This window comes from Lagenorhynchus albirostris, chromosome 14 (assembly GCF_949774975.1).
Source record: "Lagenorhynchus albirostris chromosome 14, mLagAlb1.1, whole genome shotgun sequence".
Classification (NCBI taxonomy): domain Eukaryota; kingdom Metazoa; phylum Chordata; class Mammalia; order Artiodactyla; family Delphinidae; genus Lagenorhynchus; species Lagenorhynchus albirostris.
In genome coordinates, this window is record NC_083108.1 from 16,851,942 (window position 1) to 16,868,920 (window position 16,979).

The 16,979-nt window shown below is 41.4% G+C and overlaps 1 protein-coding gene across 4 annotated transcripts; it reads left to right on the top strand.

Moving 5' to 3' along the window:
- The first annotated feature begins 18 nt into the window (after nucleotides 1-18).
- NARS1 (asparaginyl-tRNA synthetase 1) lies at nucleotides 19-15,706 on the top strand. Of its 4 annotated transcripts, none has more exons than XM_060121191.1 (15): nucleotides 32-231; nucleotides 1,275-1,357; nucleotides 3,754-3,819; nucleotides 3,920-4,012; nucleotides 4,098-4,187; nucleotides 5,108-5,186; nucleotides 6,040-6,110; nucleotides 7,508-7,594; nucleotides 8,991-9,212; nucleotides 9,319-9,518; nucleotides 9,950-10,085; nucleotides 10,672-10,785; nucleotides 12,870-13,001; nucleotides 13,312-13,443; nucleotides 14,252-15,706. In XM_060121191.1, exons 1-15 carry the CDS (start codon nucleotides 189-191, stop codon nucleotides 14,381-14,383), a joined length of 1,680 nt encoding a protein of 559 aa, XP_059977174.1. In that variant the 5' UTR covers nucleotides 32-188; the 3' UTR covers nucleotides 14,384-15,706. The 4 variants fall into 4 exon arrangements, with proteins under 4 accessions (XP_059977178.1, XP_059977174.1, XP_059977175.1 ...); XM_060121192.1 differs by having other exon boundaries at nucleotides 1,278-1,357; XM_060121195.1 differs by lacking the exons at nucleotides 13,312-13,443; nucleotides 14,252-15,706 and adding an exon at nucleotides 12,086-12,138 and having other exon boundaries at nucleotides 19-231; nucleotides 12,870-13,006.
- The last annotated feature ends 1,273 nt before the right edge of the window (nucleotides 15,707-16,979 follow it).

Genomic DNA, 16,979 nt, shown 5'->3' on the forward strand with positions numbered 1-16,979 from the left:
GGACCAAAGATGGCGGCTGCGGCGCCGCTCGCCCACGCTCCGTAACCTCCTGTAACCAATGGAGCCGCGACGCTTGGGTGACTTACTGCGACGACTCCTGCACGACATTATCTGATGCAACCAACCTCCGAATTGAGGAAGCCGCAGGTGCACTTTGCGGGTGATAAGGCGGCGGCGTGTTGGAGGTGATGTCCTTGGAGGTGACCAGGGCGACCGCGGGGATGGTGCTAGGTGAGTGAGGCTCGGGGACCCCGGGGTGTGTAAGTGGCGCGGCGCAGCGCTCCTGCTTGGGGCAGCAGCCTTGTTCCGGCCAAATACAGCTCTTACCCTGGTGCCTGGCGCAGACTGGGCGCCCCGCCGCTGTTTACGTGAATGGTGGGAGAGAGGAGGGGCTAGGACCCACCCTGGGTCCGCGCTCGCCGAGCAGGCCCGGCTTCCCTAGAGCTCTGGGTGCCCCGGCTGGGGTGGCGGCCGCTCCCGGCCCGGCCCCACTGCGAGAAATCCCGTGATTCAGCTGAGACGTAGGCAGAGCGAGGCATGGCCAGACCTCAGGGCAGACCCCAAATGTGACTCTTCCAAGTGACTGGCAGGAAAGGACTTAAGAATGCGAATTCTTTTTCACATATCCTCACTTATATTGAGATTTCCTGGGAGACCATCTGGTGCAGTAGGAAAAGGAAGAGATTTAGGAGACCTGGATTGATGTCTCTGCTCGCTTACTCCTTGTGAGACCTTCAGTTTGTTTAACCTCAGGGCTTTGGTTTCCTTTACAGACCAGAGAAAACCGGTATTTATTTGATTTCTGTGCTCTAGCACCAGCATATCTGATTTATATATTTCATCCTCAGTACTTCAAGATGGGTATTGTTTTCCTCATTTTATAGGCTCAGAAACAAGCCAGAAAGGTTAAGTGAATTCTCCAGGATCACTCTGGCTTTTAAGGTGCAACATCCAAGCTTCCAGTTTGGTCTGGCCAACTGAAAAGCCATTGCTTTGTTGTTGGGGATTCGAGTAGATAGAAGCAGTACCACAAATGAAAATGATCAAAGTTCCTTTTGAAAGCTAAATTTAACTAATCCCTTTTTATGGGATGGATGTCCTTGGATAGGGAGTGGGAAAATAATTATGATATAATTTCTTTCGGACCTTGATAATTTTTACCAATCAGATGCTTGTTCTGTTTACAAAGATAAAGAATGGATAAAGTAGCTGCAGTATGAGGTGACTGATAATTATTGGCCAAGTGAGTAACTTATTCTCTTTTTGTGAAACAGCAGAGCTGTATGTCTCAGACCGAGAGGGAAGTGATGCTACTGGTGATGGAACCAAGGAGAAACCTTTTAAAACAGGCCTTAAGGTAGTGCCTCTTTGTCATTAGGAAAACGACTTTGCATTTATTAATGACTCATGTCAGTTATTCTGTGACTTGTCAGGAGTTTTATTTAAAGCACTAGGTTTGAAGAGAACTTTCTGAAAAGGGCAAGTAAGGGGTATATACAGATATGTAGCTTTAAGGGTATTAGATGATCTACGTCTAAACTTTTTTTGGCCGCGCCTCAAGGCTTGTGGGATCTTTAGTTCTCCGACCAGGGATTGAACCTGGGCCCTTGTCAGCAAAAGCGCCGAGTCCTAACCACTGGACCGTCAGGGAATTCCTCTTGAACTTTTTTTTTTTTTTTTTTGCGGTACGCGGTCCTCTCACTGCTGTGGCCTTTCCCGTTGCGGAGCACAGGCTCCTGACACGCAGGCTCAGCGGCCATGGCTCACGGCCCCAGCCGCTCCGCGGCATGTGGGATCCTCTTGGACCGGGGCACGAACCCGTGTCCCCTGCATCGGCAGGCGGACTCTCAACACTGTGCCACCAGGGAAGCCCTCCCCTTGAACATTTTTAATAGGTATCTTCTTTTCTTACCATACGGCATCGCATCTCGGAATTTTTCTCTCCAGTGAGTCCGTTGGCCAGTTTTTTAATTCTTGTAGAACTAAAAATCATCTTCCCGTAGTCATCTGAGTTTATGCTCACATTTCTTCCAAACTGACTCCTAAGAGTTCTCACTGTGAATTTACCACTCGAATCCAAATGTGATCTTGAGCCTTGAGACTCAAAGACCTGATTTATATCAGTACCAAGAACAGAGCAGACACTCATGAACTCATGAGTCTGGAGCCTAAAGCCAGGATGCTAATTTAACAATATATTATTGTTTCTCAGGGTGTAGAATCCTCCTATTAGTTTAGCATATTCTCTTTAAGCAGACTTACATGGAAAGCCAAATACAGTTCATATGGGTTCTTCAAGAGCTTCAACTCAGGATTGAGTAGGTACCCGATGGCATTGGGTTACGGTGTGGGCCAAGAAGACATCCCTCTGCAAGTAGCCGTGGGCTTGCCTGTAGACTGGAATGGCTACAGCTGCTACATAAGGAAGTTGATTAAAGCCCTCTCCCAGGACAGCACCAGGAAGCGCACTGCCCTGACACTTCTTTCTGTGTATCTGTGTCTGGCCAGTCCCCCTTCTTGTGAGCTTTGTTACAGTATTCATTTAGGTTATTATCAAGTGTTTCTGTCCTGGGACCATTCTCTCCTCTTTTAGCTCATACTCTGGTTATGTTTTGGTGTGTCAACCATGGATCTTAATTTTTTAACTCTTAGAGGGAAATCTTTCTCATTTTGGATTGTTGGGGTGATTCCTGTGGCTGCCCAGAACTGACAGTAGTGTTTAGATGAATGTTTGCAAAATGTTGCTGTTAGCAGAAGTGTGCCATTCTGATTTGGAGAATCACAGTTTGACTCTTTCAATATCACTGATTAACAAAGGAGGGATCGGTACAGACTGTCAGGTAGTAAATGAATTCTTAGTGATTTACAAACATCCTTACAAAGTCTAATTGTTAAAAGGAGGAACTGAACTCTCCTGGATGTTTCCAAAAGATCCAGGTTCCCTCCTCCTCTGTAGCAATAATTGAGTTGAGACTAGTGTTAAATCAAGATGAAAAGTATTTTTCCAGGTTTGGAAACTAGATCTTAAGAAAAAGTCAGTTTTCATAAGCTTCAGATCTTACACGAGAGACAGTCATTCATTGCATTTCTTGGTTGATAACTTAGGAGAAAATTTGAAGGAATATTTGAAGCAGTTAATAAAACACTTATCTTTTACGTACTTTCAACTATCTATTTTTTTAAAAACAAATACAAACTATAAAATATTAAATGATAATATTGATGTCTGATATGTCCCAGTATTGGTGAAAAGAGGTACATACATTCTACACACAGGAATTTTTCCAATTAAATGAAACTTAGCCTTCTGTGTACCTAACCACTATGCTCTTGAGAGAGTTTCAGAAATGACTTCCCTGGTTTCTTCGCGAGGATTAATCGTCTGGATGTGCCCTGCAGTTGGCCTTTGCCATTAGCTGTCTCTTCTGTTGTTGTCAGCGTACCTCCTGTCGGTCCCCAGGGCCACTTAAAATCTGTTGTTTCTAGTCCACATGGGAAACTATATACTATGTAACCGGACTTGCTAGAATTGTTTGGGAAAGGACGTTCTACCTTAAGCAGAATGTTCTTTGAATGTTCCACCATTCCTTCTGTCGACATTGACCTTTGGCTGGTGGGGTCTTATGCTTTCTTCTGGGCTCTCGATTATTTTCTAGGTGATCAAAGTTACCTCATAATTCAGGTGTTATTTTGATTTTAAACATTGTACAATGTTAAAGAAATGTCCTTTTTCCTTGTCCCTCCCTCCCCAAGGCTTTGATGACAGTTGGAAAAGAACCCTTTCCTACCATCTACGTAGATTCACAAAAAGAAAACGAGGTAGGGTGAACCCAAAGCTTTGCAGAATTAGATTTTGTGAAGAAACCGTCATTAGAATACAGTGGTCTTGAAAACATTAAATATCTGTTTATCCCTCCAGAGGTGGGATGTCATTTCTAAATCACAGATGAAGAACATTAGAAAACTGTGGCACAGAGAACAGATGAAGAGTGAATCCCGGGAAAAGAAAGAGGTGAGCAGTAGATTTGCTCTGTGAACGTTTTTCAAGTTGGGACACCAGAAGCCATGTTAACAAATTGCCTGGTTATTAAAACTAGGCAGAAGACAGTTTACGAAGAGAGAAGAACCTGGAAGAAGCAAAGAAGATTACCATTAAAAACGACCCAAGTCTTCCAGAGCCAAGTTGCGTAAGTGTGATGTGTATCGTTTCAAATATCATGGACTCACGGGGTCAACCTATTATTTCTGTGTCTGAGGGGCATGCCACGTGCTTTGTTCCTTTGCACTTTTCAAAAGGGAGAGCGCGCAATAATGTTTGAGAGTTACGAGGCTGGTCCTTGCGGGGCTCCTTTTTTGATAGAATTTAGTAATTGCGTGTTGAACGAATTCTGTCCCGACTAAAAGCTGGCAGCCCTGGCATCCAGGCGGGGCGGGCTGTGTGGGCTCAGACAGTGATTTTACCCTCCCCTGGGTGTCAGTTTCCTCACAGTAAAAAGAAGAGGTTGAAATCCAAGATTTTCATGATTTCTTAAATAAAGAAAAAGTTTTTGAAATTTGATTATGTCTATGTTCTTTCTAGACCAGAATGCTGGACTGTAAATGGACATGGTTAGAATTCGAAAGGTTCTTACTGCTGCTGGATTGCCATTGTTTTCTTGCTTCCTTAGTGAGGAAGCTGTTTTCTTGGCCACACCCTGCAACCCCTTCCTCCCCTCCCCTCTCTCCTCCATCCCTCAGAGGAAAAGCCAGCCTCAGTAGCTTCCACCACCCAGGGTGGTGGGAGGGATGGTGAGGTCAGGGAGAGGGCTCTGCGTGGACTAGGCTTGTTGCTATTGTGAATTCATTGATTTTATGTAACAGTATCTGAAGTTCTGATTGTTTCACTGACAGTTTTGCACTAAGAGAAAGAAGACTTGGATTTTTTTTTTTTTAACCCCTCCAGTGTGGTGAAATTTTTTGGCTCTGACCTGTAGTAGAGTGACTGTCAGAAGTTTTACACCACTTGTGAATTTTTAACACTTTTCTGCCATCTATCTAATATTCGTGACAAAGTCGGTATGTGATAAATGACATGCTGGGTCAAATGTTTTTTATTTTAACTTGACAGGTGAAGATTCGTGAATTAGAAGGATATAGAGGCCAAAGAGTAAAGGTATTTGGCTGGGTCCACAGGCTGCGTAGGCAAGGTAACTGGCATAGCTGTCCTTTTCTCTCTTTAATTTTCAATATCCCTGCTCTTAGATGATGAAGAACATTAAAAAAAACCCATTTATTTGGGGATATTTTTGTTTGAGAGTGCTAGCTTTTTAAAGGAAGTACTAATTTGTATCCTAACTTGGTTCTTATTTAATATGACAATTGAAAGTTTAAAAATTATTTAAATGGTACTTAACTGTAAGCAGTCACAGTGATCAGGAGGTATCCAGGAAATATTTGTCTAATTGAATTGAATTCTTTAAGGAAAGCAGGGGGTATATTACTGGAAGTGCAGAACCAAATCTGAAACTTACTGATGGCAGTGATGTTGATTTTTATAATTAGTATATTTGTACTTGGTCGTGATGTTTTGCTTTCTCTTTCTGCTTTTATTATTTTACTACATGGCTTTTATTGTAAGTGGTTGTCAAGTCCTTCGCAAAAAGAAAGGGGGCATAAAAAACCAAGAGTGCTTCTGTGCGGCAGTATGCATCACCCCCTGCTGAATGCGCTTTGCTAGGTATTGCAGGGGACTCAACGGTGAATAAGACTTAATCCCTCGACTCACATGCTTACTGTCTTGCTTTCCCGTGATCGTGTGGGTCAGGAGGCTCACATAGGGTTTAAAAGTATGAAGGGTTTGAAACATGAAGAAGGCAAAATACTTTCCAGATACTGAGTAGTGATATTACTGGTGAACCTTCAGAGGAATGGGGCCGTGTGGGAGGTTTGAACTTTCAACATTTAACCTTGGAGGTTCCTTTACATAAGAATAACTTATGAGAAAGTGCTTCCAAGTGCCTCTGGAACAATCTAGCTAAACTTCTCTTTCCTGTTTTTTAGGAAAGAATTTAATGTTTCTGGTGTTGCGGGATGGTACGGGTTATCTCCAGTGTGTCTTGTCAGATGATTTGGTAAATATTTTCATATTTACGATGAAAAGTCAGTTTTTTTCAATAGGTTACTTTATTGTTAGTTTTGGGAATCTTAGGGTCTATACTTATTTTAACTGTTATTGTGGGAAATTTCCAACATCTCAAAAATGCAACAGTAGGAAGAAACCTCACATGCTCATCACTCAGCTTCAGTAACATCTTAGTTGAGCTGCTTTAACCAAGTACCATAAACTGGGTGGCTTGTGAACAACAGAAGTTTATTCCTCATGGTTCTAGTGGCTGGAAGTCCATATCAGGGTGCCGGCATGGTCAAGTTCTGGTGAGGGCCCTTTTCTGGGCTGCAGACTACCCACTTCCCGTTGTGTGCTCATCCTCACATAGCAGAGAGCAGAGAAGGGTTTCGACATATGAATTTGCAGCAGATACACGTTAAGTCCGTAACGAGTAATGATTAATATTTGGCCAGTTCTGGTTTACTGCTCCCCCCTTTTACCTCCCAGACATCATATTTCATATAAACATACTTGCATATGCATCACTAAGAAGAAATATTTTTAATATAACCACACTACCATTATCACACACCCCCAAAATTAGCACAACTCCTAAATATCCAGCCAAATTCTCCCAATTGATTCATGATGTCTTTTTTACAGTTGGTTGGTTTGAATGAGGATCCAGACAAGATCTACATGTTGCATTTAGTTGATATGTCTCTGAAATCACTCTTAATCTATAACAGATCTCCCTTTTCATTCTCTTTTCTCCACCCCACTCCCCCTTGCCATTTATTGGAAAAAGTCTGGTCATTGGTCCTGTGGGACTTCTCACATTCTGGATTTGGTTGATTGCATCATAAGGTGTATTTTAACATGTTTCTCTATCCTTTGTATTTCTTACAAGCTGGAGGTTAGCTCTGGTCAGATTCAGGTTCTGCTGCTGCTGCTTCTTGATATAACTACTTCATGGACAAAGCTGTATTCTTCCAATGACATCACATCATGAAGCACATAATTCTGATTGTCTTTATGATTAGTGCGTTCAGATGTTGATGGCCTGATCCCTCCTTTATAAAGTTTTCCATCACTTTCCTCCTAATGATTTTAGCCAGTATTGATTATCATAGTCTAAGTGAACTCCCTGTATTATTTTAATAGTCTAAATTTTAAAGAAAAAGAGAAACAAACTTTCCAGATACTTTTGAGAGATATGGACTAGTGTTATTTATGCATGTGCATGTATGTATTTACATATATATGTGTGTATCTGTATATAGATGAGTGTTTGATGGCTGTCTTATTTTACTAGTTTTGGACGAGAGAACTTGTTTGTAACTAATTCCCTTTGCTTTCTATATGGTAGACTATTTTAAATGTAAATGTGAGTAACTGAATTTGAACTTGATCTTCTTACAGTGTCAGTGTTACAATGGAGTAGTCTTGTCCACTGAGAGTAGTGTCGCAGTGTATGGAATGCTAAATCTTACCCCAAAGGGCAAGCAGGTGAGTGCGTTGAGTTCCTCACTAAGAGAAGAGTTGTGTACTTGATTGTTTTCCAGTGTCTTTATTTGTATTGATACTTTTGGTATTTGGCATATAACTAGACAAATGTGACGCCCTTGCTAAATTTAGAATGCCTTTTCCTTTCCTGGTGAGATATGTATACTGTACAGCTTGTGTGCTCTTGGAACGATCTCAGGGATTTTCAACCTAAGGAATTCCTGAATAAACTTCATGGGTGAGAACAATTTGCTGTGTGTGTGTGAATAATTTTTCAGCTAAGTGGAAATGAAAATTTAGTCTACCAAAAGTTTTTCAGGAAAGAACAGTGATCTAAATCTGAAACTTTGGGGATTTCCCTGGTGGTCCAGTGGTCAGGACTCCTCGCTCCCAATTCAGGAGGCCCAGGTTCGATCTCTGGTTAGGGAACTAGATCCCGCATGCTGCAATGAAGACCCGGCGCAGCCGAATAAATATTTAATAAATAAAATAAATCTGAAACTTTTAAAATAGAATTTGAAAGCCTCTTTTTAAAAAGCTTAAAGCTAGGCTTGATAGTCAGAGAGTTGTTTGTTCCCCAGCCAACAGGCATGTAACCTATACCAGTTAGAGTTACTTGTTGGTAATTATTGACCAAGTAGCAGTTGTGGTTATATTTGTTTGTTGGGAAAGAAAACAAACAAACGTGACATTATCAACCACCAGAGGGAGCCCATAGTGTCCTCCTGTTAGACTAGAAATACTGATAAAAGAGAGTCTCCCAGAGTCTATGTGAGGAACCTATGTTAAGAGTGAATATCTGGTTCAAGTTTACTGAATTTTCCTTGAAAGTAATGTAATTGCAAAATAGAATGGTTTTTGTGATATTACTTGCTGTCCAGTGTTTGGTACCAAGATAGCTATATATTTCATACTGTGTGGCTTCTAAAATGTAATGCTTTCAATGGAATTATTAGGGAGAATTTGAATTTTTACTATATATATATATATATATATATATGTTCCAAAGAGAAACACCTTTTAGTAAAACCTTTGTATTTAAGGAGTTTTTCAATGTGTGTATTATGTTACTTTTAAATTATTGGGCAAAGGCTAGAAAGATATACCAAAATGTTGAAAATAGTTAGTGGTTACTCCAAGTCGTGGGATTATAGTTTATCTTATTTTCTGGTTTGTGCTTTTCTATTTTTTAAAAATTGTGTACGTGTGTTTAGTCTGAAAGAAATATTAAATAAATATAAAATTCAATTATCGGGTCTTCGTTTTTAGAAGGGTAGGCTAATAATGATAAGGTTCTTAGAAATACGAGCTTACTAAAAACTTTTATATAAATTAGAATCTTTCCTACTGTGAATTTTCTGTTTCCTTCTCCCTCCCGACCCCTCATTAAAAAATGCAGGCTCCAGGGGGCCACGAGCTGAATTGCGACTTCTGGGAATTGATCGGGTTGGCCCCCGCTGGAGGCGCTGATAACTTAATCAACGAGGAATCTGACGTTGACGTCCAGCTCAACAACAGACACATGATGATCCGGGGAGAAAACATGTCCAAAATCCTAAAAGCGCGTTCTGTGGTCACCAGGTGCTTTAGAGATCACTTCTTCGACAGGGGGTACTGCGAAGTAAGTACGCGTTCATCATCCTTTGCAAACAGTGCCTCTTGGCATTTTTGAACTTAAACAGTGGTGCTCACAGAAGGCCTTTATTTACTCCTTTCCGCCTGAATAGATCAGTCCTCCAACGTTAGTGCAAACACAAGTGGAAGGCGGTGCCACACTCTTCAAGCTGGACTATTTTGGGGAAGAGGCGTATCTGACTCAGTCCTCTCAGCTGTACCTGGAGACGTGCATTCCAGCTCTGGGAGATGTTTTTTGTATCGCACAGTCATACAGGGCAGAACAATCCAGAACACGAAGGCACCTGGCTGAGTACATAATTGTCATTTTGTTTTTATTTTAAAAAAAAATTTTTCTTTTTTTTAAGAAAATATGTTTAGAGAAGCAATCTTGATGTAGGTAAATGATGTCTGTGTAAAAACCTCTGATGTATTAAGAGGCTATATGAAGGGCAGTTGAATAAATTAATGGAAACTGTCTAAGAAGTTTTGCCTCTTAGGCCATAACTCTCTAAGTTCTGTTCATTCACTTTGTCTTGATCCTTTATGTGTTGAGGAATAAACAAGAAATGACTGTTAAGGTGGAAAGGAAGGCGGGTGGGCTAAAACTACTCTGGAGAGTTGGGAGTTGATTAGCAGGGCGGGAGTTTTCCCTTTCTGGACAGTTTCCCAGCATTAAAACCCTTGCTTAAGAGAAACTTTGTGAAAAGAAGAGAGGCTCTGAGCTACTCTCTTGTTCCTCAGATACACTCACGTGGAAGCAGAGTGCCCTTTCCTGACCTTTGAGGAGCTCCTGAACCGATTGGAGGACTTGGTCTGTGACGTGGTCGACAGAGTCTTGAAATCACCCGTAGCAAGCGTGGTGCATGACCTCAACCCGGTAGGTCTGCCATTGTGTGGAAACACGAAACTAGGATCCTGCTTCGGAAGGCAGTGAAGTCTTTTTTTTAGATTTTTAGGTTTTTTTCAATAGATTTTTTTTAGGTTTTTATAGATTTAATAGCTTTGAAATAAATGATTAATATATATATATAGGTATAATTGATATATAACGTTATATTAGTTTTAGGTGTACAGCATAGTAATTATATATATCTAAAACAATACAGAGTTATTAACTCTAGTTACCATGCTGTACATTACATCTTGTTAATGGAACTTACCTATTTTATAACTGGAAGTTTATACTTTTGGACTCCCTTCACTCATTTCCAGACTAATTTTTTTTTTTTTTTTTTTGGCCGTGCCACGTGGCTTGCGTGTCTTAGTTCCCCAACCAGGGATGGAACCCAGGCCCTCAGCAGTGAAAGTGTGGAGTCTTAACCACTAGACCGCCAGGGAATTCACCACATTGTTTTTAAGTCTGAAATAACATTTTATAATAATGATAAATAGTGTTTCTTAAAATGGAAACGTTAGTGTGAATAGTTTCTTTATGTACACTGTATTTCTCCTTTCTGCTGTAGAACTTCAAGCCCCCCAAACGGCCTTTCAAACGGATGAACTATTCAGATGCTATTGTGTGGCTAAAAGAACACAATATAAAGAAAGAAGATGGAACTTTCTATGAATTTGGAGAGGTATGTATTCCTTTCTAGTCGTTGTTTCAAAGGTAGCCTTGTGCTTAAGTGGATTGCTACTTCCGGTTAATTAACGAGTAATGCAGACGGCATCTGCTGTTGTCAAATAAATGTTAACGACGGACCCTCCTTCTTGGGGTTGTCTGAGGATCCATGGCTTAGTAGAGGTAGAGTAGACCTTAGAGCAGTGCCTTTTCTGTAGTGTTCAGTAAATATTAGCAAGTTTGTAGCCTTCCTTCACATCCCATCCTTTATCTCTTTCCTCTTCCATGATCACTCTGTGGTCTTGACTTACCAGCTCTAGCTATAATTCTCTAGACTGGCAGGATGCTTAAGAAAGTTATAAACTTTGAAATCACATGCAGAGTGTTGGTATGTGTATACATTTGTTTTGGTTTTCTAGAGAAACCATCTGGCTCTTTCAAAAAGGATTCCTCCCCCCAAAACAGTGAATTATAACTCCTTCACCTGGAGGCAATTCAAAGAAGAAAATCACCACTGATTAAAATGCAAAACCAAGAGAGGAGGCTTTGTTGGGGAAGGCGGCCCGGTGCCCCAGATACACTGAGCATGTCTGTCTTGCCCAGGACCACCCTCCCAGCATGTTTTGGGGGTATAGATTGTTAACATTATTCTAAGCCCTCTTCCCTGTGCATTTAACCACTCTTTACATAGTATTTGCAAATCTGTTTTACAGATGAAATGTGAGTAATAGCTGCTAACTAGAGTTTTCTTTCGTTTTTAGAAAGAATTTACAGAGGACAGACAGTGTACTGGGTCTATGTAAACTACTTTTATTGTATCATGAATTCAGTTGATGATGTATAATAACCAAATTCTGTGCTGAAAACCTGAGAACTGTTATCGCCCAGCACTCAGCAGAGTAGTGTGATTGAGCGGAAAGAGCACAAGCTTTGGAGTAAGAAGCCCCCCAGGTGGGCTTTGCTCCCACCTCTGTCCTTATTGCTGGTTAACTTAAGGCCAGCGACCCCGCTCTCTGGTTCCCTCTCTCTGCCTTGGAGGTAACGTCCACCTTGCAAAGTTACGAGAACTTAACGAGCTGAATGCTTCGCAGGGCCGAGGTGCAGGAAGTCCTCCATGTGTACCAGCGTTTCCTCTTTGCGTCAGTATCACCCCGTACACACGAGGGCGCTAGAGTAGAGAAGAGGTCTGCAAACTTTTCGGAATGTGCAGTAGGACCCCTTTCCCCCAGTTCAATTGTATGCAGGACTCTAGTATGTAAAGCGGTCACAGGCGGAGAGACCAGAGCTCTCCCACTCCCCTCCCGTTTCCTCTCTAGACTTTAGACGACGCAGGGCCCCAGGGATGAGAGCTTGAAAACAGCTGTGCCAGGTGATGGCTAAGCTCCCTCTCAGTTTCTCACATTAAACAAATCAATGAGTCTTGGCCAATTCTCTCAATCTGTTTTTACTGGGACAAGAGTTTTCAGTTTTAACTTGAATTTATGTGTGGTTTACTGAAGGATATTTGAGAGGGAAGCAGATTAACTTGATTCATCATCATCTAACCTGTCTTGGCTAACTGCTCCAGGTGTGGTTACACTTACAAACTTGACACTGGTTATTTGTCTTATGACTGTGCCTTACTGCCACTGAAGGCATGCAGATTTATTGTAACAGGAAAGAAGCAGAGAGAACAGGAGCGTTTAAAGATTGGTGTTATTAATAACGTACTCTGTGTAGATCACTGAAGTTGTGGAGCATTCACTGATGATCTTATGCCTTGTGGGACTGAGTGGACTGCGTTTGCTTCAGACCTAGATAAAACTGGCCACTGGGGAAAAAAAAAAAACTGAGCAGTATCTGGGAGGTTGTTTGTTTTGTGTGTGTGTTTTCGTTCCTCAAGCAATATGGCACAGATATACTGCAGGAGGAGACAGATCTATTTACAGTTCATTTTGCAGAAATTGTCCCTAACACCCACGTGGTTATGGGTTATGGGTGGGTGTGTATTCTGGACTCCGTTGCATGCATAAGATGAAGGGCTGCTACTGGGTCAAAGAGCTGCTTCTGTCTCGTTGCCTTTCGAGTTGTAAATGTTAATGAAGTCTTGTTTAACCTCAGGATATCCCAGAAGCTCCTGAGAGACTGATGACAGACACCATTAATGAGCCCATCTTGCTGTGTCGATTTCCTGTGGAGATCAAGTCCTTCTATATGCAGCGATGTCCCGAGGATTCCCGCCTTACCGAATCTGTCAGTTTGGGATTCAAATAGTATTAGAGATTTTGCTTTTTAAAGGGGCGGGCACTGCCACTGGAATAAGATACAGCTCACAGCAAATATTTCATTATAAATCTACAGTACTTAAAGAAGTGCTTTTTGTCCTCTGATTGGGTTTAACCTATCTTGTTAAATTATAGAATTTGAATAATATCTGAATTATGCATGATCATTGTGCTCCTTTAGTTATAGGAGCTTAATTATGATTTTCACTTAAACTCTAGAGCAAAGCCGTGACTGAGAGCCTAGTAGTAACCGCATTTTATTTACTCATTTTTGAAAGGTCGACGTGTTGATGCCCAATGTCGGTGAGATTGTGGGAGGCTCGATGCGTATCTGGGATAATGAAGAGATACTGGCAGGTTATAAAAGAGAAGGAATTGACCCCACTCCCTATTACTGGTACACAGATCAGGTAAAAAGAAATTTTGTTAATCACTTTAAATTTTCTTCACTGTAATAGTTCTGTATAAATTGAAACTTTTAAAAGGGAAGTATTCAGGGTGATACTTTGAAATTTGAATGAGCTATATTCAGTTTCATGGTTATAATAATGTGGCATGGGAATACTGCTAGTTTTGTCTTTGGCCAATAATATGTTAACTTAATTTGAAAACCTATTAACTCCTGGCCTTGCTTGTAGCTCCTGAATTTTTTAAAATGTCATTAGATGCTACCAGTATCTAGTCTTTCATTTTCTTCTGATAAACAGAGACATTAACTTAATTTAAAAGTTTGAAATCTCTTCTTTCCAGGGTGGCAAATCCTTGGTTTATTTTTCATACCAAATTATTTTTTCACATGTCGTCCATGAAGGAGTATAGATTAAGGGTTGAATTCTTTTTGTTGTTTTGTTTGTTGTTGTTTTCAATTAATTTTTATTGGCGTATAGTCACTTTACAATGTTGTGTTAGTTTCTGCTGTACAGCAAAGTGAATCAGCTATAAGGGGTTGAATTCTTAACCACAATAAGCTGACTCATTTTACAGTAGAAAATTTTAACTATTTCAGACAAAATTTATTTTTTTAATTTTCTTTTTTGGCCATGCTGTGCAGCTTGCGGGATCTTAGTTCCCCGACCAGGGACTGAACCTGGGGCCATGGCAGTGAATGCGCAGAGTCCTAACCACTGGACCGCCAGGGAGACTCTGGACAAAATTTTAAACTGAGCATTTATTCCTCTCTATCGCTCTCCCTCTCTCTCTCTCTCCTTTTTTAAACAGAGAAAATACGGCACATGTCCACATGGAGGCTATGGCCTGGGCTTGGAACGATTCTTAACCTGGATTCTGGATAGATACCACATCCGAGATGTATGCTTATACCCTCGATTTGTCCAGCGCTGCAAGCCATAACCGATTCCTCCTGGAGATTTAAGCAAAGAACACGGTTCATGGAAGGAACAGGCTGCCTCTTTAAAAAAAAATAAAACAGCCAAAATCTTCCCTTTTTTATTCCACTGGGGTATATCCATTTCTGTTTTCTCTTTTTGTTTTTTATTTCTGCTACCGTGAAAAGCAATCCAAATCATTTGAATATCAAGTGACATTGATGGTGTCATTTTAAGAAAAAAAACCCATTACAAAGTTTGGGGGAAAATATGTGGCATGTAACTGCCGTCATGAGTATATTTCAGCATTTTATCCAATTTTAGGTTATAACCTTTGTGTCATATATACCACATATATGATTAGTTTTAACTTATAGTCTGAGACATTCCAGTAACTTAATCTTTCTGTCCTTTTAATTGTAACTGGAATTCTTTAATTTATATCATTTTATTGTATCAGTGAGTGAAAACACACACCGTGGGGAAAAATTGACAATATGCTGTAAAAATCTGCTAGTATTAGAACAGAGTATAAATCAGCAGTAGATACAGGAATGAAATGAATAGTCTTTTGCCTCAGTTGTTAATCTTTTCTAAATCTGATAGCTGCTTATATAATTCTAAAGCATACGAATTTATTTGGAAGAATTTGTAAAAGTGGAGTGGCCTTAAACAGTTTGAAGTAAGAGCAAGTTTTTTGTTTTTGTTTTTTGGCACCTCAGTGAACAGCATTCTTCCTAGCATTAGTTCAAACTAAAGAGGCAGGGTGATCTTCACTCTTCCCTGGCAGCTCCTAAGTAATTAAGAATAAATAAGTTCCAGGGCTTCCCTGGTGGCACAGTGGTTGAGTATCTGCCTGCCAATGCAGGGGACACGGGTTCGACCCCTGGTCCAGGAAGATCCCACGTGCCGTAGAGCAACTAAGCCCATGTGCCACAACTACTGAGCCTGCACTCTGGAGCCCGTGAGCCACAACTACTGAAGCCCTCGTGCCTAGAGCCCGTGCTCTGCAGCAAGAGAAGCCACTGCAATGAGAAGCCCGCGCCCCGCAACCAGAGAAAGCCCACGCGCAACAACGAAGACCCAACGCAGTCAAAAATAAATAAATTTATTTTTTAAAAGTAAATAAGTTCCAAAAGTATTTGCAGCTGGAATCTTCATGACAGCCCTGCATGGCTGTTGGAGTCACCCCACACTGTGTCTTTAGGTCTAATCTGTGCTAACTTATTAACTTGCAGGCTTATTGAATGGCTTCATTTCAGATTTGGTTAATTTTCCCCCAAAATGCATGTCATGTATCCTCAATGAGCTGTATTCCCAGCAATCAATAAATGGATACACGTAAAAACTCTTTTCTGACTTAATTTTTTTTAAGCTGATTGTCGCTGTTTCACATTAATTAGTTCATGCCTTTTGCATTTTATAAATCTTTATTTTTCATGATTTGTATATGTGAAACTAGATATTCCTGAATTTGGTAGGTATTAGTAAAAGTACATGGTAATGAAAAGGAATGGTTTTTAAAAATTAGATGTGGGTCCTAGTTACATCATTTTTATCATCCTTTTTGTATTAATTTTGGACACATTAGATTATATCTTATTTTGCAGTTAAGTAAAATGACAGATGGAAATGGGGCATTTGTAGTATATTTGGCCTCTATCTTTAAATGAAAAATACATGTAAGAATGGGAATGAGCTCTAACTGGATGCAACTAGGCAGTTCATTTGATCATAATTTAGGTGACGAGGTTAGGCTCAATTAGATTTTAATTGTGTAAATGGGCTAAAAGTTTTAAATACTGAGGGAGAGCTGTGGGATTAGGTGGGGATAACGGAGTCAAGATTGTGGTGACGTCAAACCAAGAACCCGAGCAGCGCACCTCACGCACGTGGACTCACATTCCCTTTTCTCTGGTTGTCCCTGTAATCTAAGCGTCGCAAGCCCATCCCATATCCCTGCCAAGTGTCCACCTCACAGACACCCGGTTCTGAGTTTCTGCTCTCGTGGGACTCATCTCACAGCCCTTTCCTGCCTGAAACTTCTTCCTAATACGTGATCCTCACGCCAGCAGCCCCCTTCGCCTTTGGTACTTGTGTAGCTGACCTGCTTTGGAGACAGATGGGAGGCTGACACTGTAGCAATTCAAATGACTTCAATACTGACTTTGTCAATGTCCTACAGCCGTTTCCACCCACCCAGCTCCCCACACATGGCTGCCTCTAGCATTTCCTAAAAATTTCTTGTTTAGTGTATAGAGCAATGAGATTCTGTCATAAGCAACCTTCCTACGCATTGGAGTCACCTGGGCCTCATCCCAGACCAACAGAATCAGGATTTCAGGGCTGGGCCCAGGATGCCTTTTTGTGTGTGTGTGGTTCACGGCCCTCTCACTGTTGTGGGCTCTCCTGTTGCGGAGCACAGGCTCCGGACGCACAGGCTCAGCGGCCATGGCTCACGGGCTCAGCGGCCATGGCTCACGGGCCCAGCCGCTCCGCGGCACGTGGGATCTTCCCGGACCGGGGCACGAACCCGCGTCCCCTGCATCGGCAGGCAGACTCTCAACCACTGCGCCACCAGGGAAGCCCTCAGGATGCTTTTTAAAAGCCCGCCCAGCTGA

What these genes read in the sequence shown, in the direction of transcription:
- NARS1 (XM_060121191.1), top strand. Translation starts at nt 189, where the DNA reads ATGTCCTTGGAGGTGACCAGGGCGACCGCGGGGATGGTGCTAG. An exon ending in GTGTCTTGTCAGATGATTTG is followed by an intron (nt 6,111 to 7,507) that starts GTAAATATTTTC and finishes ATCTTCTTACAG; the next exon opens with TGTCAGTGTTACAATGGAGT. An exon ending in ATTACTGGTACACAGATCAG is followed by an intron (nt 13,444 to 14,251) that starts GTAAAAAGAAAT and finishes TTTTTTAAACAG; the next exon opens with AGAAAATACGGCACATGTCC.